The 19,888-nt window shown below is 54.6% G+C and overlaps 2 protein-coding genes across 3 annotated transcripts in view; one reads left to right on the top strand and one right to left on the bottom strand.

The window, feature by feature from the left end:
- DRC1 (dynein regulatory complex subunit 1) overlaps positions 1 to 7,319 on the top strand; it is a 59,944-nt gene extending 52,625 nt beyond the window's left edge. Inside the window, exons 13-17 of one of the 2 annotated variants that reach the window (XM_003941587.3) lie at positions 87 to 176; positions 3,277 to 3,506; positions 5,300 to 5,443; positions 5,781 to 5,883; positions 7,068 to 7,319. In XM_003941587.3, the coding sequence (XP_003941636.1) occupies positions 87 to 176; positions 3,277 to 3,506; positions 5,300 to 5,443; positions 5,781 to 5,883; positions 7,068 to 7,124 (624 nt within the window). In that variant the 3' untranslated portion in view covers positions 7,125 to 7,319. Of the gene's footprint in view, positions 1 to 86; positions 177 to 3,276; positions 3,507 to 5,299; positions 5,482 to 5,780; positions 5,884 to 7,067 lie in introns of those variants that run through there. The other variant, XM_074395269.1, reaches the window with a different exon arrangement.
- Positions 7,320 to 8,571: 1,252 nt separating this feature from the next.
- OTOF (otoferlin) overlaps positions 8,572 to 19,888 on the bottom strand; it is a 99,623-nt gene continuing 88,306 nt past the window's right edge. The window contains exons 33-46 of the mRNA XM_039478534.2: positions 19,453 to 19,519; positions 18,430 to 18,566; positions 18,161 to 18,295; positions 17,766 to 17,903; positions 16,998 to 17,125; positions 16,724 to 16,894; positions 15,921 to 16,081; positions 15,024 to 15,166; positions 14,538 to 14,626; positions 12,942 to 13,040; positions 12,556 to 12,797; positions 11,721 to 11,899; positions 11,526 to 11,626; positions 8,572 to 8,826 (exon numbers count right to left, since the gene is read on the bottom strand). Of these exons, the coding sequence (XP_039334468.2) occupies positions 8,646 to 8,826; positions 11,526 to 11,626; positions 11,721 to 11,899; positions 12,556 to 12,797; positions 12,942 to 13,040; positions 14,538 to 14,626; positions 15,024 to 15,166; positions 15,921 to 16,081; positions 16,724 to 16,894; positions 16,998 to 17,125; positions 17,766 to 17,903; positions 18,161 to 18,295; positions 18,430 to 18,566; positions 19,453 to 19,519 (1,971 nt within the window). The 3' untranslated portion in view covers positions 8,572 to 8,645. The remainder of the gene's footprint in view (positions 8,827 to 11,525; positions 11,627 to 11,720; positions 11,900 to 12,555; positions 12,798 to 12,941; positions 13,041 to 14,537; positions 14,627 to 15,023; positions 15,167 to 15,920; positions 16,082 to 16,723; positions 16,895 to 16,997; positions 17,126 to 17,765; positions 17,904 to 18,160; positions 18,296 to 18,429; positions 18,567 to 19,452; positions 19,520 to 19,888) is intronic.

Consider the following 19,888-nt stretch of genomic DNA (forward strand, 5'->3'; position numbering starts at 1 on the left):
CTCTTAGGAGCTGAGCACCTGTCAGCTGCCCAAGCCCTTGGCCTCTTCGATGGGGTTTTTGAGCAACCATCCTGTTTCTCCCCCAGGCCCTTGGAATTGAAAGTGAGGATGACTTATATAAACTGGTGAACTTCTTCCTTCAATACCGAGCTCACCATTTATCTTCCAGCCTCCAGGTAAGGCGAGATGCAGTGAGAACAATGCACTTTCAATTCTCCTGGAGGCCTCCAGAGCACAGTGCTGGCTTCTGGAGAAATAATGGGGCTTGCCGGGTGTGGTGGCTCATGCCTGTAATCCCAGCACTTTGGGAGGCCAAGGTGGGCGGATCTCCTGAGGTCAGGAGTTTGAGACCAGCCTGGCTAACATGGTATAACCTATCTCTACTGAAAAGACAAAAATTAGCCGGGCATGGTGGTGTGCACCTGTAATCCCAGCTTCTCGGGAGCCTAAGGCAGGAGAATCACTTGAACCCGGGGGTGGGGGGGGTGGGGGGAGGTTGCAGTGAGCCAAGATCGGGCCACCGCACTCCAGCCTGGGCAAGAGAGTGAGACTCTGTCTCAAAACAACAACAACAACAGCAACAAAAGTGGGGCTTTTATGTCAAGTATAACTGACTTAGCATTTTCCTTATTGTTTACTGATTTGTCTCTTTGTAAAGGGAAGAATTGCTGGGGAATGAGATGTTGTTCTTATACTGAGGCCCAAGGAGTCTTTTCCTGCACCCTCCCTCAAAGCCAGGTCTCAGCCACTGTGAGACCCGAGCCCACCAGGTTCTGAGTATTTTGATCCTTAACACTTTCCCGCAAGGCAGGGCCCGCTTGTCATACATATCCCGATCGTAATTGATTTCAGAAGGTGAATCAAATATCAACTATTTTAAAGAAGTTGCCATATAAAAATCGTATAACATTTTGATTTAAAAGTTAAAAATGTAAATGAAAAATGTTTTTAGTACTGCTAGCCCAAGGCCGAGTATCCTGACATGCCTCTAAAAAGAGTTGGCTGGGCTAGGTGCAGTGGCTCATATCTATAGTTCCAGCTACTTGGGAGGCTCAATTTAGCCCAGGAGTTTGAGGCTGCAGTGAGCCATGATTCCACCACTGCACTTCAGCCTGGGTGACAGAGTGAGACACTGTCTCTAAGGAGGAAAAAAAGAGAAAAGAAAAAAAGAGTTGGTGGAATGGACAAAACCACAAAGCTGTAAAGCAGGCGTCCCCAAACTACGGCCCGCGGGCCTCATGCGGCCCCCTGAGGCCATTTATCCAGCCCCCACCGCACTTCAGGAAGGGGCACCTCTTTCATTGGTGGTCAGTGAGAGGAGCACAGTATGTGGTGGCCCTCCAACGGTCTGAGGGACAGTGAACTGGCCCCCTGTGTAAAAAGTTTGGGGACGCCTGCTGTAAAGGGATTAAAAGCTATATTTGACTACAGAATTTTAAAACAATTCTGTAGGGCAAAAATCACGATAAGCAAAGTTAAGAGACAAATGACAAGCTGCAGAGTATATTTTCAACTCATAGTTATGGCCTCATTTCCTTAATATATAAAGAGCTCTCAGAAATCAATAAGAAAAAGACCAACAACTTAAGGAACAGGTAACAAATATGAATGAACAACTCCAAGGAGAGGCAATACAGATAACTCTGAAAAATATGAAAAGATAATCAATCTTCCTTATAATAAGAAACATGCAAATTAAAATGGCTGAATTCAATTTTGCCAGCCTGTTATGTTGGCAAAAAAAAAAAAAAAAAAAAAAAAGCTTGATAACACATCAAGTATAACATAGTAATGACTGAGGTGTAAGAAACAGGCACAGTCATAAGTTACTTGTAGGAGTTTAAATTGTAACTTCCATTGAGGACAATTTTGTAGTATCAATTACAAAACTATATACACTTTACTTTGAAATTCTTTTTTTTTTTTTTTGAAACAGTCTCACTCTGTCACCTAGGCTGGAGTGCAGTGGCACAATCTCAGTTCACTGCAACCTCCACCTCCCAGGTTCAAGCGATTCTCCTGCCTCAGCCTCCTGAGTAGCTGGAATTACAGGTGCCTGCCACCATGCCCGGCTGCTTTTTGTATTTTTAGTAGAGACATGGTTTTACCATGTTGGCCAGGCTGGTCTTGAACTCCTGACCTCAAATGATCTGCCCACCTTCGCCTCTGAGATTCTTCTTCTAGGATTTTATTCTTTAGATATATCTCAGTACAGTTGGAATGGTGTATTTATTGTAGCTGATTCACTGTAGCATTGTTTGAAATGGCAGAAGATTGGAAACAACCCAAATGTCCATCGATGAATCTATTTAATAACGTATGATACGTCTACACAGTGGGGTACTGTGAAACGGTGGAAAAAACCCAAAGTTCTTTATGCATTTTCATGTATTCACGTGAAAAGATATCTAAGGTTTATTGGTATGTGAAAAAGCAAACTGCAGAACCCTGCGTGCAGTGTATCACCGATGTCAAAACGAGAAGGAAAAGTATATATGGGAAAGTGTATGCATGTATTTCTTTTTTTTTTGAAACGGAGTTTCGCTCTCGTTACCCAGGCTGGAGTGCAATGGCGCGGTCTCGGCTCACCGCAACCTCTGCCTCCTGGGTTCAGGCAATTCTCCTGCCTCAGCCTCCTGAGTAGCTGGGATTACAGGTACGCACCACCATGCCCAGCTAATTTTTTTGTATTTTTAGTAGAGACGGGGTTTCACCATGTTGACCAGGATGGTCTCGATCTCTCGACCTCGTGATCCACCCGCCTGGGCCTCCCAAAGTGCTGGGATTACAGGCTTGAGCCACCGCGCCTGGCCGTATGCATGTATTTCTATGCAGACATTACATAGACACAGTGTCCTTAGATGGAAACACAGGAAACGATTCGTTTGCCTGTGGGAGGTCAAGTGCATGAACTGCAAGGTAGGAGTAGGAGGAAGACCTTTTAAATGTAACAATTAAAACAAAAATTGAATTTGTATTATGATTCAGAAGGAGATTTATACCATGCAAGTTTTCTGAACGTCTGTAAGATGCTCACCTGGGAGCCTGGATTTAGAAACAGAACCTCTCCATTGTCTCATAACCTCCTAGTGCCTCTGCCCACCCCATCCCCCTCTGGCCACTGTTTCTCCTGTTTCTGTCTCTATGTAAATGTCTCCCTGGGCAAGCTTTCTGTAACTTTCTCTAAACTTCTCTGGTTTTTCTTCTTCCTGCCTCTCTCTCCGTGCTCATGCTCACGCGTCTGCAGCCTACCGCTGTCCTTGCGTTTTTCTCCAGAGCAAGCCCTGCAGTCAGGCAAGTGTGGAGGAGTTGAGCGTGGAGGGGACCAGCATGGAGTCAGAACTGGAGCTGGCCGAGCGGACAGAGATGGAAGGAGAAAAGGAAGAAAGCCTGGTGGAGGAGGAGAAGGAAGAAGAGGAGGAGACCCCCCCCTCCCCCTGGGTCATCCACCCCAATGATGTCCTCAAGATTCTGGAGGCCTTCGTCATGGGTCTGAAGAAGCCTAGGTGGGCTGTGGGGCTGGAGGGCTTGCCTGAGACCAGGACCAGGGGAGCTGGATGGGCTGGGGAGCCAGGCAGAGCCAGTGAGTGCAGAAGAGGCCACTGGGCAAGAGGCAGAAAGTAAGGACGGAGCTATCTGAAGGTGGGCTGGGGGAACCAGTCGCTGGACAGACTCAGGAAAGCAATGGGCTGTAGTTGTGCTGTGCACTTTTTTCGTTCATCGTTCATTCGGCAGACATGCACTGAAGTCTGCCATGTGTAAGCACTGTGGTCACACTGCCTTGTGATCAGAGCAGTAGTCCAGGCACATCCCAGGCGCACCGTTGTTCAGAGGAGGAAGTGGCTGTCTCCATGTGGCATGTCAGAGAGGGTTTTGGGAGGAAACGGCACTGGAACTGGGTGTTCTCAGGCAGATAAGATGGGGTAAGGGCATTTCAGGACGCGGCAGCGTGGGGAAGGTCTGGTCTGTTCAAGAATCATCACAGGAGGTCTGGCTGGAGTGTCAAGGGCCTGGGAGGTGGCACTGGTGGGTGGGGAGCCAGCCAGGTCTTGGAGAGCCTTTAACGATTTTTTTTTTTTTTTGAGACAGAGTTGCGCTCTTGTTACCCAGGCTGGAGTGCAATGGCACGATCTCGGCTCACCGCAACCTCCGCCTCCTGGGTTCAGGCAATTCTCCTGCCTCAGCCTCCTGAGTAGCTGGGATTACAGGCACGCGCCACCACGCCCAGCTAATTTTTTGTATTTTTAGTAGAGACAGGGTTTCACCATGTTGACCAGGATGGTCTCGATCTCTTGACCTCGTGATCCACCCGCCTCGGACTCCCAAAGTGCTGGGATTACAGGCTTGAGTCACCGCGCCCGGCGCCTTTAACGATTAAAGCAAAAATTTAATTATATCATGATTCAAAAGGAGATTTATAACATGTAAACTTTATGAATGTCAATTAGATGCACGCCTGGGAGCTGGGATTTAGAAACAGAACCTCTCCATCATCTCGTAGCCTCCTAGATCTCAGGCCCAGTGCACCTAAGATCTTTGTCTTTACCCCGTGCTGGGTGGGATCCAGAAAGGATTTGAAGCAGTTGAGGAGCCGTGATTAACCTTGCCTTTTAGAGAGATCATGGTGGCAGCAGGGAAGGGATGATGCTGGATACAGGGAGAACATCAGGAATCTCGTCTAGTTGGGAGGTGAGGATCCCCCAGATTAAGGCTGTCATGGGGGGATGGAGAGGACATGACTGAATTTAAGTGCTGTTTTGGATGCACTGGTGCAAGAGATGGGCACAGTGATGAGCTGTAAAGCTGGCGAGGTAACTGACTGGGAGAGAGAGAGGGGTGGGTGAAACACTGATTATGCCTTCATGAAGGTAGCGGTGGTGCCGAGTCAGGAACATTGACGATAAGCACATGTTCTTTCTGAGAACCTGCCACCAGTTCAAGACCAGCCTGGCCAACATGGTGAAACTCTGTCTCTACTAAAAATACAAAAATTATCCAGGTGTGGTGGTGGGCGCCCAGAGTCCCAGCAACTCTGGAGGCTGAAGCAGGAGAATCACTTGAACCTGAGAGGTGGAGTTTGTGGTGAGCCAAGATAGCGCCATTGCTCTTCAGCCTGGCAACAGAGTGAGACTCTGGCTCAAAAATAAATAAATAAAAATATGGAGAACCTGCCACCATGTAATAAACTTGGACTGCTGAGTGGGAAGGCAACAGGTGGGAAAGCAATAAGCCTGTGATAGCACTGCCTGGGGGCCTGGGTGGTGCCCAGTGGAGATGACGCAGTGCTCTTGGCCTTCAGGGACTCGCGGGCCCCCCTGAGGGCGCGGAAGAGTGTGCGCAGCGACTCCAAGGACTCGGAGTACTGGCAGGCCCTGTCCACGGTGATCCCTCCCTCCAGGCTGAACCTCTGGGATGCCCTCTACACGGCCTTGGAGAAGTACCAGTGAGTGTGCAAGTCATGGAGCAGGACGGGGCTGGCGGGTGAGGAGCGGTTGCCGGGAGCAGCCCACGTTTCCCTTTGGAGCAGCCCACACCAAAGCCGGGAGGGAAGAGCCACCCTTGGCGACTCCTGTGTGGGCGGGTCCCGTGGGGCAGCTGTTCTTGGGCCCTGCCCTGCCTGTTCTGCTCCTGCTAGCCTGGCTTACCTGGCGGCTGGGTAAAGAGTGTAGTTCTGGAGTCTCCCTCTACCTGTGGCCAAAGCAGAAACCGCAAGACCCTGGCCCCTACTGGGCAGAGGATGGCGGATTCAGTGAGCCTCTAATGGATTTTTCTGTCCAAAGCCTTGTCCTGACCCAGAGGGCCAAGCTGCTGTTGGAAAACAACTCTCTGGAGCAGCAGAACACAGAGCTGCAGGCGCTGCTGCAGCAGTATCTGACCTCCAAGGTGGGCGGTGGGGCCTTCCAAGCAGGGGTGGCAGGCGGTGGGGGTGGGGCCGGGGGACAGGAGCTGGCATTAGGGAACGAGGAGTCCCCTCCCCACCAGAGGCAAGGGAGCTTTTCGCTGTGATGTAAAAAATCCACAGTGGCACCTTGAGACAATTACTGGGCAAAGGAGTAGATCTTGCCTGAAGTCTCCTCCTGGACAGCTCCAGGGTGTCAGTGTCTCTTTGAGGCTGAGGTTTCTGGTGCCAGTGACCTGCTGGGACCGCTCTGTGTGAAGCAGTGCCACAGCCGGGAGCAGCTCCCCAGCTACAGAGCCCCCAGCTGTGTTTCCTCTTCCATCCTCACTACCACTGTGTGATGTGGGCAGGGAGGAAATGATGCTCCCCTTGTCATAAATAGGACAATCACAACCTGGAGAGTTTGCAACTCGTCCGGAGCCTGGGCTCTTTCCACCCACCAGCCCCAGTTCCCTGCCTGGGATATGACTGGAGGGTTGTCCTCACATGGGGGAGGAGGCTCTGCTGGGGCAGCTATTCCCTGGCCCCCATCTGTGCCCACCGCTGCAAAAGTTGTGGGCAACTTCCCCATGGCCTGGCAAGAGGAGAAGGAAAAAGTTGGTTACTAACATTTCCTGCCCTGCGGCGTGGGCTCCTGGAGCTGGGCCGTAGGCCAGGAAGGCCATGGCATAGCTGTTAGCTGCACACGTGTGAGGTGACTGGGGCCAGACCCAAGTCCAAGCTCAGAGCATGTGGCCCCAGCATGGTCCCAGGTCCCAGGCCACGCCTGAAAGGGGAATGTAGTGAGCCTTGGCCTCATGATGACCCTTGACCCGTGACAGGGCCCAGGCATTCTGGACTGTATAGGTCCTGCTTCCACAGATGCTACTGTGCACAAGAGGCTGGGGTAGAGGAGGGGGGCAGGCTAGATTGGGGATGGCATGGGTGCATGGGTGCATGGAGAGGGGAGAGGGGAATGGATGGTGGGAGATGAAGAACACCACCAGAGGCCACAGCTGGAGCAGAAGCCAAGCAAGAAGGCCCAGGCTTGTCAGCCGCAGGGAGGCCGCCCGTGGGTGATCAGCATCTCTCAGGGCTTCTGAGGCCCGGGGGAGAGCCAGCGTCGCTTGCAGGGGTGGCAAAGGAAGGCCCTGGGGAAAACGTAACAACTGTCACCCTTCCTTTCCAGATCAACTCTGAGCTGCAAGTTCCTCCCACTCGGGTGTTGCGGATACCCACAAAATAGAGCTGGACCTTCAAAGGCTGGCGCGTTAGGGCTGGCCTGATGCTGTGTCCCTGCTGGAGCTGGCTCGTATCACCCAATGGGCCGCACCTGGGCCCTCTCCCTGGATTACCCAGAGCTGTCTTGCTGGCCTGGCAAAATAAGGAGCCAGAGGAGTTACCTGTGTCCTGCATTATGATTAAAGCCTTTTAAAAGTTGTGGCTGAATCTCTTTAAAGAGGTCACATCTAGTGAGACTAGCCTACTGTCCCTACCTCTGTGTCATGAGGGACTTTACCTCAGGCCCAGACTGTGGTGTGAGTCAGAGGCCAAGGCCAGTGGCGTGGGGCTCCTTTCTTGCTTTCAGGGGCAGATGGTTTCTACAGGTGGAGGCTGGAGCTTCTGGGCCCTTGCAGGGTCTTAAGCCTTCAGACTGGCCTAGGCCCAAAGGATCCTTTCGGTGCTTTGGGAGCCCCTGGCTCCAGGCTGGTGTGCCCTTTGGGCTATGGTGTGAGGCCCCGCCTGTAGGCAGCTTGGGTGGGCAGCCCTGTGCCTGAGGCCTGCCTTGAACCCTGGGCGCCAGACTCCACTTGAAAGTGAAAGGCCACGGGAGCTGGTACTGAATCCACCAACCTAGAGTCCCGCTGCCTCTGCCCTGCACCTGCGGCTGCTCCTCTCAACTTCACCACCTCCCCCATCACCTGCGGCTCCTCCTCCCAACTTGACCGGTGTACACGTGTCAGCTCGGTGCTTGACTTTTTTTATTTAGAGAAAAATCACCACTCAAGAAAAACAGTAACCCAGAGGCAGGCAGGGGCAGCACTTAACGGGGCAGCTCCCGGCTACAGCTGAAAGGGCTGGAATGAAAGGGGGGGTGCCCAGGATGGTGAGTCCCCTTTGCTGCTTCTCACAGCTCCTTAGCTGGGCTCGGGGGCACTGGCTGGGGCAGAGGGAGCTCTAGGAAGTATGGAAACCCACAGGCAGGACAGGCGATACCCTGGGAAGCAAGAGGAGACAAGCAGAGCCCAGCAGTGGCAGAAGTAGCCACCTTGGGACTTGTGGGCAGGGTCTGGCCCCTGCTGCAGATCAAAGACGGGTGCTGTCGGCAGGGGACGTGACACGGGGATGCCTTTTGCTCCTTCATGCTTTTTAAACCCTGGTCACTGGCCCGTGGTCCTTGGCTAATTTCACTACAGCTTCAATCCTGTACTTGGAAGGCCTGGGGAGGGTTTGGGGAGGCTTCCTCTGGAGCCTGGGCCTGAAGAAGGGTGGCATCTCAGCCAGGTGGGGCAAGAGAGACCCATTCCAGGTCTCTGCCCCATCCAAGGCTCACCAGCCCAGAGGCAGGGGTCAGAGGAGCAGGACTGCACAAGCCACAGTCTGGGGCAGTGAGGACAGGTGGCCCCGTGGCAGGAGGCAAGCTCTGGGCCCAGGCATGAAGACTGGGCACGGGGCACCTCAGGCTCCCCAGGGGAGATGGGAGAGGCCAAGCCACCGAAAGGAAATGCAGCAGGCCTGGGGAGCGGCTGGCAGGAGCTGGCAGCCTTCATGCCCCAAGGAGCTTTTTGACCATGTAGCCGGGGAGGCTGTAGAGGAAGAGCCCCAGCATGAGCAGCCCCAGCAGCGCCAGCACGATCTTGATGATGAGCCACTTGTACCGGGTGCAGATGAGGTACTTGATGGACTTGAGAGGGTTGAGGAACCAGACGAAGGCCGTGTCGGGCCGGCTGGGAAGAGGAAGAGAGGAGTCCATCAGCCAGTGGGCAGGAGCTGCCTCCAGCGCACCCAATCCTCTGTCCTTCTGGACCCCAAAAGCAGTGAATGCTGAAGCGAGGATTTGAGCCCATTTCTTTTTTGAAAAGGAATCTCCTCACTCTGTTGCCCAGGATGGAGTGCACTGGCTCACTGCAACCTCCACCTCCCGAGTTCAAGCGATTCTCCTGCCTCAGCCTCCCTAGTAGCTGGGACTACAGGCACATGCCACCATACCCAGCTAATTTTTTTATTTATATTTTTAGTAGTGATGGGTCTCACCCATTTGCCAGGATGGTCTCGATCTTCCGACCTTGGGATCCTCCTGCCTTGGCCTCCCAAAGTGCTGGAATTACAGGCATGAGCCACCACACCCTGCCAGGTTTGAGCCCATTTCTAAGTACCCAGCTTGCTGTTTACAAAACCCTATCCTCCCTGTGGGACCTCTGGGGCCCGAGTCTCCCCCCAAGGCCTAGATGGGAGCTACTCGCAGCGTGGGGCACCCTTGGCCCTGCAGGCAGTTCTCATGGTTAGCAAGCTCCTGTGGTCAGCTCATTCCATGTGCTGCCCCATGTCCTCGGTGAGACCAGTGTTTCAAAATCTCTTCCTTTCTGATGAACATAAATATCTGTTCCCAGTGTGCCCTGCCGGGGGTCTGAGCTTCCCCTGTGGGGCACAAGCCGCCCTCACTGACCTGCCCACTGTCAGGGTGCAGAACCACTCCACCTTCTGCAGAGCCTCTCAGCTGAGAAGCACCTGGCCAGCCTCACTGGCGGTTGTTTGTGTTATAAAAGCAATAGGTTTTGTAAAATATCACGATACAAAGTGAAAGTACCGAATATGTATTTTCAGACTACTGCCTCCCAGAGGACACGGTGCGCAGCCCCAGAGCTGAGCTCAGTGTTGGGGGGACACCGCGCTGGGGCTTGGGTGCAGGGCACCTGGTTTTGAATGGTTTTCACAGGCAAGTTAGGCACCTCTATCAACCTTGGTTTCCTCATGTATAAAATGGGGTTACAAGCAGTTATCTACCTCCTGGGGTTGCTGCAATGGCGAAGTGAGCCAGTGCCTGGGAGCTCTGAGTACCTGCAGTGGGTGTTCAGGTCATGGTGGTTATTAAATGTTTGAGGTGAGGCTGGGTGCGGTGGGGCACACCTGTAATCCCAGCACTTTGGGAGGCCAAGGCAGGTGGATCACAAGGTAAAGAGATAGAGACCATCCTGGCCAACATGGTTAAACCCCGTCTCTGCTGAAAAGACAAAAATTAGCTGGGCGTGGTGGCATGCACCTGTAGTTCCAGCTGTGAGAGGCTGAAGCAGGAGAATTGCTTGAACCCAGGAGGCGGAGGTTGTAGTGAGCCGAGATCACGCCACTGCACTCCAGCCTGGTGACAGAGTGAGACTCCATCTCAAAATATTAATAATATGATAATAAAATGTTTGAGTTGAATGGAACCATCAAGGGCAGAAAACAGCCCTGCACTGGGAGGTCACACACTAGTGAGAACCATTTCCAGACCTGCTGGCTAACCCTAGCCATACCCTTCCCTCTTCCCTGTCCATAGCTCAGCTTCTTTCTGCCAATGAAATTGTGTTAGAGTTTGTGAGAAACGTGGCTGGGAGCAGAGGTGGCGTGCAAAGAACATAGGATTGGCAGTTTGGAAACCTTGGCTTGAGTCCCGGCTCTACCCTAATTTGCTGGGTGACCTTGAGCAAGCTATTTCACCTATTTGGCTTAACACGGAAAAATGTAAAATAGTCATTTCTAGCTCTGAGAGTCTGTTATTCTGTCATAAAAGCTTGAAAGTGGCTGTGTATGTTTGTGTGGGCTTGTCTGCGTGTGTGTGCTTGAATACACGCGTATGCACTTGTGTGTGGCATGTATGTGTGCATATATCCTTGTTTATGCTGGTGTGCACATGTCTGCATATTTGTGTTTGTGAATATGTGTGTGTGTGTGTGTGTGTGTGTGTGTGTGTGTGTGTGCATGCGCACATCTGCCTAGCCCTTGGTCCAGAGGAAGAAGAGAGAAGTATCAGACCCAGGAGGCTGCTGGGCTCAGGCTCCGAGGATCTTCTTGACCAGGTAGCCAGGCACAGAGTAGAGGAACAGGGCGAGGAGGAGGAGCAGCAGTAGGAGCAGCAGCAGTTTGAGGAGCAGCCAGCGATATGTGTGCCACAAGAAGTAGCGAGCCGACTTGAGAGGGTTCAGGAACCAGATGAAGCTCGTGTCGGGCCGGCTGAAGCATGAAGAGAGCGCAGGAAAGGGACAGGGAGGAGAAGGGGTTGGGCGTGGCGAGGGGCCCGGACCAAGAGGGAAGCTGCCCTGGGCTGTGTGTGCAGTTCTAGGCACCTCTCTGGCCATCAAGGCTGGCTGAGGTCCCAGAGGCCACCCACCACTGGAGCTGACTCTTCAGCAAAAGCTAGGAGCGGAAGAGCATTTAGCTCTGCTAAATCATATCTTTACCAGAGAAGTCCTGCTCTCCAGCACTCCTAGCCCATCCTCTGGTTCAAGAGGATGTCGTGGGATTCAGGGTCGGCGGAGGGCAGGGAGGAGGCTCCCCTGTAATGAGGCTGTGGCCCAGGAAGAGATGGGGTGTCTGGGGAGTGTCTCCTTCCTGTTCCAGTGCCCATAAGAACCAGCGTGGGGAGGGGCTGGGCAGGCAGGGCACTCACTTGGGTTTCTCTAGGGGGTCAGGTTCATTGCGGGCCAGGCCCACTGGGTTCTTCTCTGCTTCCTCTGCTGTTAGTAAATGCAACTCAGCCTCCACCTTGCCCTGCAGAGAACAGACAGGTCCCAGAGTCCAGGCCAGGTGCTGGACCGTTGGCACCCCAGCCCTGCCTACTGCCTGAGCTGGAAGGGGTGCGCACCGTGAGCTCAAACTCATCGTTCTCATTGCGGGCCAGGACGGGCCACCAGCCTTTGACGCGCTTTTGCTTGAAGATGGACACCAGGGGCACATCCAGCTCCCCGGTGGCCATGTCCATGGTGCACTGCTTGGCTGTCTTTGCGCCCCGAGGGAACCGGTTCAGGTCCAGCTCGATGGCCCCTGTGGTGACCTCAGAGTCAGCTCTGAGTGAACAGGGCTGGGGTGGGGTGGGGTGGGTGGGGCCTGGGCTCCTCAGCCCCTTGTTTGCTGAGTGCAGACCTCCCGAAGCCCAGAGCTGGTCCTCCTGCCTCACTCCAGCAACTGGCCTCAGTGCAAGCATGCTCTGAGCTCCCTGGGCAGCTCCAGCCCCCACACTTCACTCAGGTCCTTCTTTCACCCCAGAGGGTCTCTCCTGGGGTCTCCCCTGCTACTCCCCACCATGCATCCATTCTGTCAAAGACCTGCTAATCCCACAAGCTTGCAGACGCAGATTAGAGTTTTAGGGGGAAACCCTGCTTTACAGAGAAGCAACCTGAGGCCCAGGGAGGTTTCCCCACTCCCTTAGGGAGCCTTTCTCCTCCCCCATCAGCACTGACCGCCCCCTTCTTGGTGTGCCCAAAGCTTGTTGTCAGCCTGGTTATGACGCTGAGGACGTCTGCCCGGGGAATGCTTAGGTGGGTCCTTGGGGGCAGAAACCCGTCGGACACCTGTGGGCCTCACAGACTGAAGCAATAATGCCTCCCCCTGGGGAGGGGCTCTCCCTGTCCCTTCCTCCCCGGTCCCTGCCCCTCCTCAGTTCTGGATCCTGAGCCCCCCATCCCTGCCCTGCTGTGCACCCAGGAAGTCGTCGGCGGAGAAGTGGTCCGCATCCCAGATCTGCAGGGTGAGCCGCGCGGGGATCTTGTACTCGGTCTCGTCCCAGGAGAACATGGACTCCTTCTTGGAGATGACGATCTTCTCTTCCGCCGCCAGGTAGTCGAAGGGAAACAGGTAGCGCCAGTTGAAGTTGCCCTCACCGGTGAGAGAGTGGTAGTGGACATCTGTGTCCTGCTTGTCCTCCTGCTGGCCCTTTAGCCACCTGCGGGCGCCACATTTCCACACCCGTGGCCAGGCCGGCGGGGCCTCTCCCACCCACAGCCACCTTCCCCCTGCCTCCTCTCCTGCCCCCCAGGAAGCAAAGCCCCCCAGCTTAGTCCCTCCCATGCAGGGACTGCTCACGCACCCCCGCACGAAGATGTCACTGGACTTCTCCCCTGTGAAGAAGTCGTCGTCCTCCAAGACCACCTCATCCGTGTTCCAGATGATGACCCGCAGCTCGTATCTGGGCCCGGGAAGAAAGGGCTGTTAGCAGCCTCCGGTGGGGGTTATGCCAGGGTGCCGGGGCTGGGATGGCAGGTGGAGAGAAGCCCTGGGGAATTTGGGGTCAGCAGGGGGCCTGGGCCAGGCTGGGCTGGAGGAGTGATGGGGGTGTGGGGAGCAGAGGCATGAGAGGGAGGGAGGGCCCACCAGGCACATGGCTGTAGGTGGCGGGGGGGAAGCCACCCTTTGTTTCAGATGCTAGTTCCAAGAGAAGTCTGCATTTAAGGCCAGTAGCAAGCAATGGAAGTCCATGGAATCTGGTTTCCTGCATGTCCCTGTCCCCAAAGAGGATTTTCCCTTCAAGGTTTAATTGTATTTATGAATGATGTAGTTCATTTCAATCATTAAGAGTAAGGCTGAGTCATTCACTAAAAATTGATCTGAGCATGGCTCTCCTCAGATGGCAGAAAGGGCTGCGAGCCGAGTGGCCCAGTGGGTTGGGTGCCCCCTAGTGACAGGCCCTGAAACAGCCAACTCAGGGCCTCAGGTTTCCAGGACATTCCTGGCAGAGCTGGCTGCACTTGCCGGGGCCAGTGCAAACAGTTCAAGACCAGCCTGACCACCATGGTGAAACCCCATCTCTGCTAAGAATACAAAAAAATTAGCCAGGCATGGTGGCGCGCGCCTGTAGTCCCAGCTACTTGGGAGGCTGAGGCAGGAGAATTGCTTGAACCTGGGGAGGTGGAGGGTGCAGTGAGCCTAGATCGCACCACTGCACTCTAGCCAGGGCAACAGAGTGAGACTCTGTCTCAAAAAAAAAAAAAAAAAAAAAAAAAATGCAAGATCACTTGTCACAAAGAATTTCAATACGGCAACATCGGAGCATGGAAACAAGAGTGGGACTGTGTGTGGCTTCCTCCATCCCTGAATCCAGGCACTGTCTGGCAGCTGGGCTCGAACCTGCCGCTTTACGGATGGAAAACTTGGGTTCTTTTCCCTCCACCATATCCTGCCTCTTCCAGGTACTCACTCCTGCACACATCACCGGCAGGCACTTTACAGGAAACTCCGCAGAGCATCACACTAGCCCGGATGTGAGGACGACGCAGGGCAGGCTCCCAGGGGTTGTGTGTGTTGTGAAGGAGTGTGTCCGTGTGGGCAGGTGTGTGGGTGCCCGTGGGACTGCTGTGCTGTGCGTGTGCATGAGATGCATGTATAGGGGTGCGTTGACTGTGCAGGTGGATGTGTGCTGCGTGGGGCTCATCTCCCTCACTGATGGCGCAGGGTAGAAGGCCTTGTCCTGCCGTAGCACATGGGGGCTCTCCAGGACATGCCCTAAACTCTACTGATTGGTTGGTTAGTTTCTACCCCATAGGGCCCAATGGTCACACCCAGGTCCTAGGGATGCCAACTGGCCAAGGCCATCTGGGCCTGAGCCTCCTGCAGGAAGGGTTGGGCCATGAAGGGAAGTGGGTGGGGTGGGCTGGGAGGGAGTAGCACTGGGCCCCGGGCTGCTCACTTCTTGGGCTTCCGAGGGGAGATGTCCAGAGGCGTCCCAGGGGCTGGCATGTCCATGGGGAACATGTCCACCCACAGCTCCAGGCGACCCTGAGGAAGAGGGTTGTGGCAGATCTCCCAGGCCTTCTCCCTCTGCCCAGGAAGGTCAGCTCTCCTCTCCCTCCTAACCTTTGTTCTGTCAAGGACCCAATTCATCAATTTCCATCTTTGGATGCCAGGAATTCCTATGATGTCACCAATAGCCAGTCACGGCTTCTGAGGGAGACAACCCAGGTCTGCCTGAGCTGATGTAATTCTCACTCAAAGCAAAGACACTTGCCATTCAAGTTACCCCCAGGGACCTTGGTGAGGAGGTGCCTGCCAGGTTTTCTGGAATGCAGTGGACAGCGAGAGGCCCGAGAGGCCCGACTTCTACCTTTAACGACCCAGGTTGGGAATTCCTGATCCCATTACCCAAGACCCCCAGTCTTGGCCATGCCAGTGTCACCTGCTCGATGCCCGGCTTGTCGGGGTTGAGCAGCGGCCTCGTCTCCACGTGTTCCGGCACCAGGCGGCAGCCCACGCGGGGGATGTCCTCCCAGTGCCTCAGGGCTGACAGCGCCACATGCTCCTCCGTGGGCTTTCTCTGACCTGTGGGTGCCGGCGGCTCAGCTGCCCACATGGCTCAGCAGAACCAGGAAACGTTGCCGGGGCTAGGGACTCAGGAGCACAAAGGAGCCCCTGTGCCATCACCTGCCTACCCCATCTCCTTTTTACTGTTGGGGAAACTGAGGCACAGAAGGAGAATCGGCCCGCCCCAGGTCTCAGCTGCCCCGCAGGCCCAAGAGAGGGCTGTACCCTTGGTCCTCTGCTGGGGGAAGCTGACTGGGGAACTCTGCTGGGCTGTGAGAGAGGGGTCAGGGAGGGGAGAATCCACTTCCTGTCCCAGCACCTGAAAGTGATCAGATACCAGCACAGACACCTCCTGATTCTCTGCTTCTCTGGGAGGCGCCTCATGGAGACAGGACTAAGTTTAGGGATTAGAGCCAGATGGACCTGGGCCGAGGCCCTTGTTCTGCCTCTAAAGAGCCACGTGACCTTGGGCAAGTAACTAGAACTAGGATCTTGGTTTGTTCATCTGCAGAAGGGGAATAGCCTCTCTACCTCACTGAGATTTGGACGGAGAGAAGGCAGGTGGGGCTGCTCTGTACCTGAGGGGTGGAAGCACAGAGGCCGGGCAGACAGAAGCGGGGCTCTGGGCTGATGAGCAGAGGGTCACTAAGCCCAGGCTTAGGTAAGGACACCCCAGGCTAGGCCGTGAGGTTCTGCAGGGAAGTGTGGGCCCCTCCTGGCCTCTGAACCCCCCTGGAGAGGGAACAGGCGGCTGCATCCAGTGTTCCATTACCGTTCTCATCTTCAATCTCAGAGGGCCCAGTGAAGACTCGGTTGGCCACCTTCACTCTCCCAGGGGGCCCAAAGTGGGGGCCGTCTACTTTGCCATCTTTGCAGAGGCGGGTCAGGATCTGGCTGGGCTTCATGGGGTCCCGCCAGATATTGTAGCCGTGTCTGTGGGAAGGGACACACAGGCTTGGAGGGGCTGGGGGGCACTAAGCCGTCCTGGATGACAGCTGGTTGTGGCCAATTCTCTAACGCTGGCTGTTGCCCTCATGAGCAAGTGAGCCTGATCTCTCCTGCCCTGGGCTCCAGGCTCACCTCAGACACCAGGGCTGCTGGCGGCTGAACCTTCCTGCCCTGGGCCTGGCCCACGTATCAGTGTCCCCAACCCAGGCTCACCGCATCCCCTCAGTGTGCCCACTCCTCTGGAACCTCAGAGACTCCCACGAGGAAACTGAAACCCAGAGAGATGAAGGGACTTGGCCAGAGTCACACAGCCTATAAGTGGCAGGCCTGGCCCAGATGCCCAGGGAACTCTTCCTCTCCTCCCCTGCTGGCCCCCACATTCCCTAGCCCACTTGTCTCTCCTCATCCTGCCTCCTCTGTCCTGGAATTCCCTGGCCCTCTACTGGTCTTGGGATCTGCAATCCTGTGTCCTGAAGGCTGTGCCCAGGATCTGTAGGAGCAGAAGCCTGGCCTGGGACAAAAACCTCAATATGTCTACCTTCCCAAGTCACCACAATCTGAACCTCATTTTAGAGTGGAGGCGAAGCAGGCACGCTGCCCCGGCCCTCTGCCCCGCGCCCCACGCACGTGGAGTAGGTCTGGGCAATGCCACAGGTAGCACGGTGCTTGCTGTAGAAGCGGTTCTCCAGGTCGATCTTGGTTTCCCCAATGAGGTCATCTGTGCCCACCAGGTCCCAGTCGTACACAGCGACTGTCAGCATGGATTCCATGGGGAAGGAGGCCTCGATGTCAAAGGACCTAGCGAGGTGGAGTTAGGAGAAGGGTTGAAAGGTGGGCTAGGGTGGGAGGTGGTCTGAGCTGGAGTTGGGCTGTGGCGGGGGAGGGCACCAAGAGGGCTTACTTCCCAAAGACAGGGTTGAGCTGCTTGGAGATGTAGTTCTCCTTGTCGCGGATGTCAGTCTTGCCTAGTCGGATGGCTATGTAAGGGTCAGCTTTGCCGTTGATGTCTGCAGGGTGCAGGTCCGTGGCCTGAGATGGGGAGGAGGGCTGCCTGAGCAGGCTCCCTCAGCCCTGCTCATCTTCCAGTGCCCCTACCAGGTTGCCTGAGGTTGATGGTGAAGGGCAATGGCAGGAGCACTGGACCAGTCAGGAGACTTGCTGTGTGACCCTAGGCAAGTGGCTACCCCTCTCTGGGCCTTGACTTCCTCCTCTAGAAAAGATGAGGACTAGACCAAATGACCTCCTTGGTGCCTCCCAGTCTTGGGCTGTCGGTATGCAGCTTCTTCCTTTTTTTCCTTTTTTTTTTTTTTTGAGACAAAATCCTGCTCTGTCACCCAGGCAGGAGTGCAATGGTGCGATCTTGGGTCACAGCAACCTCTGCCTCCCAGGTTCAAGGGATTCTCCTGCTTCAGCCTCCAGAGTAGTTGGGATTACAGATTGTGCTACTGCACCTGGCTAATTTTTGTATTTTTAGAAGAGATGGGGTTTCTCCACGTTGGCCAGGCTGGTCTCAAACTCCTGACCTCAGGTGATCTGCCCGCCTCAGCCTCCCAAAGTGCTGGGATTATAGGCGTGAGCCACCATGCCCGGCCAGTATGCAGCTTCTTCAGTCCCTCCCGGACAGGAGGATGGGGAGATGCACAAGCAGGGGAAGTGACGGGAATCTCACCCGGACCACATAAACTCGGACCAGCACACTGATGGGGTCATTGCTCGGGATGCCCTGGAACATGCCGTAGGTGGGGTCATAGCCGGCTTCCCGGGACACGTCCTCTGGGAGTGGCACTTTGTACACGCAAAGGGAGCCCTGGGCAAGGCAAATGTGGGTCAGGGTGTAGGTTTGCCTGGCAGGGGTAGCAGGCAAAATAGCTAACAGCACTGGGAGGGCTGGACCCCGATGTGGCAGGGCCTTCACCCTTTAGGAGCTGAGTCATGGGAAATTCCAGGGCTCTGGACTTTCGTGGAGGGAGTGGCCAGGGCAGTGGTGGGACGTGAGCGGGAGAACCTGTGTTGGGGCGGGGGCCGGGGGGTGCTCAGGGGCTGGGCCTGTGCTCCTCGCCTGACCTTGAAGCGGCCCACAATGCGCTCCTCCTCGGTAGAGCCATCCTCGTCATCCCCGGTCTTGCCCCGCAGCAGGTTGAAAGTGTGCAGCCAGTCCTCAAAGTTATCAAACTCAGACTCCAGCTCTTTGGGATACACCTGAACCAGACCATGCCATTAGGGGGCGCTGCCTGGTCTCTGGCTTTCGTCCCGCCCCATCTGCGGGATCACCCCTCCCCCGCCCGCCACCTCGCCCCGGAACTCCCCGGAAGGCTCTGCTTCCAGGCTCTCACCTTAAGCTCATCAATCTTGGGTTTCTTCTTCTCAGGGGCCTCGGACCCCTGGCCAGAGCCAGAGCTCTGGGTTTTCTTCTTCTTCTCGTCTTTGGCGGCCCTTGCCCTCTCCTTGCCCTTCACTGGCCCCTTCAGGCCTGGCCAGAAGCAGAAACGGAGGTGGAGCAGAAATGAGCAGAGCAGGAAGGCCTGGATTCAGACCCAGCTCTGACACTAATTTGCTTTACTAATTTAACTCTCTGATGTCCACGTACTGTCAAATGCAGACAGTACTCCCTGGCACGCCCGCCTCATGCAGGTGCTGGGGGCCCCCAGGAAGCTCATGCTCGGGAAGGTGTCCGAAGGCCATCATCATGCTCTTTGGCAGAGAGGGACAAGAAGGAGCACAGGTCTGGGGATGGAGGCCTGTTCCTGCCCATTTACTTTCCTCACTAGCTCCCCTCTTCTCGTCCCTAGTAATAACGCTCTGTATTAGCATTTCCCAAACTGCATTCAGTGGAGCACCGGGTGCAGATGCTGCTGGCTTGCTTTAGAAGAAAGGGTACTGTGTGTGGTCTAATAAGCTGGAGAAATACTTTATACTATGTCTTCCTTTTAGAGATGTATAATAACATTTGCAAAGTAAAGGCTCTGCAAAGTCCTGCATGAAAGTAGGCTGTTTCAATCAGCTTTTCCTAAACTAATTTGACCAAAACCCATTTCCTTCTAGAACACCAATCAATTGTCTTCATGGAAAGGAGTCTGGAAAATGCTGGATGGAATGAGCTCTGAGGTCCCTTCCAGCTCTGACGTTCCGTGGCTCTAAATGTCTGTCTATCACGGTGGGTGCTGAACTGGTCGGAGTAAAAGCACCATAGACAAGGGCCTTAGTCTGCCCACTGCCCACGGATGACTGATGCTGTTTTCGCTGCTAGGAACGGGAGGGCTGGAGGCAGGGGAAAGAGAGGCAGGTGGTGGGTGGGCGGGAGAGCCGGCCACCCAGGGGCGGGGAGAAGGAGGCAGAATCCAGGTTCCAGGGCTTACCCTCAGTACTGTCCACCTCATCCTTCTCCTCCAAGTCAATTCCAGAGGGCTCTTGTTGTCGAAGTTGCTGCCAAAAAATGAGATGAGAAGGAGAGAAGGTGGGTTTCCTGGGGAGGAGTCTGTTGACCCCAGATTGTGGGCCCAGACCAGTCTTAATGTGCTAGAAGTAGAACATCTTCCCGACTGCATTTCAGAGCCACTATGTGCTCTGCTTAAGTGTAAAAAGAAGTTTATAATGTGTACCATGTGACTAATGGTACTTGGGGGTTTATGCATCTTTACACTGTGTATCATTAAAAAATAGTGTATCTTAATGTTGCTTTTAGAGGTATTAATAAATTGTTTTAATATAGAAAAGTGTAACAGTAAGAAAATGTGCAATACTTTCTTTGACTCAGCACATCCCCTCTTACTGGAAACTAGAAACCAGGTTTCA

Source organism: Saimiri boliviensis, chromosome 1 (genome assembly GCF_048565385.1).
Source record: "Saimiri boliviensis isolate mSaiBol1 chromosome 1, mSaiBol1.pri, whole genome shotgun sequence".
NCBI lineage: Eukaryota > Metazoa > Chordata > Mammalia > Primates > Cebidae > Saimiri > Saimiri boliviensis.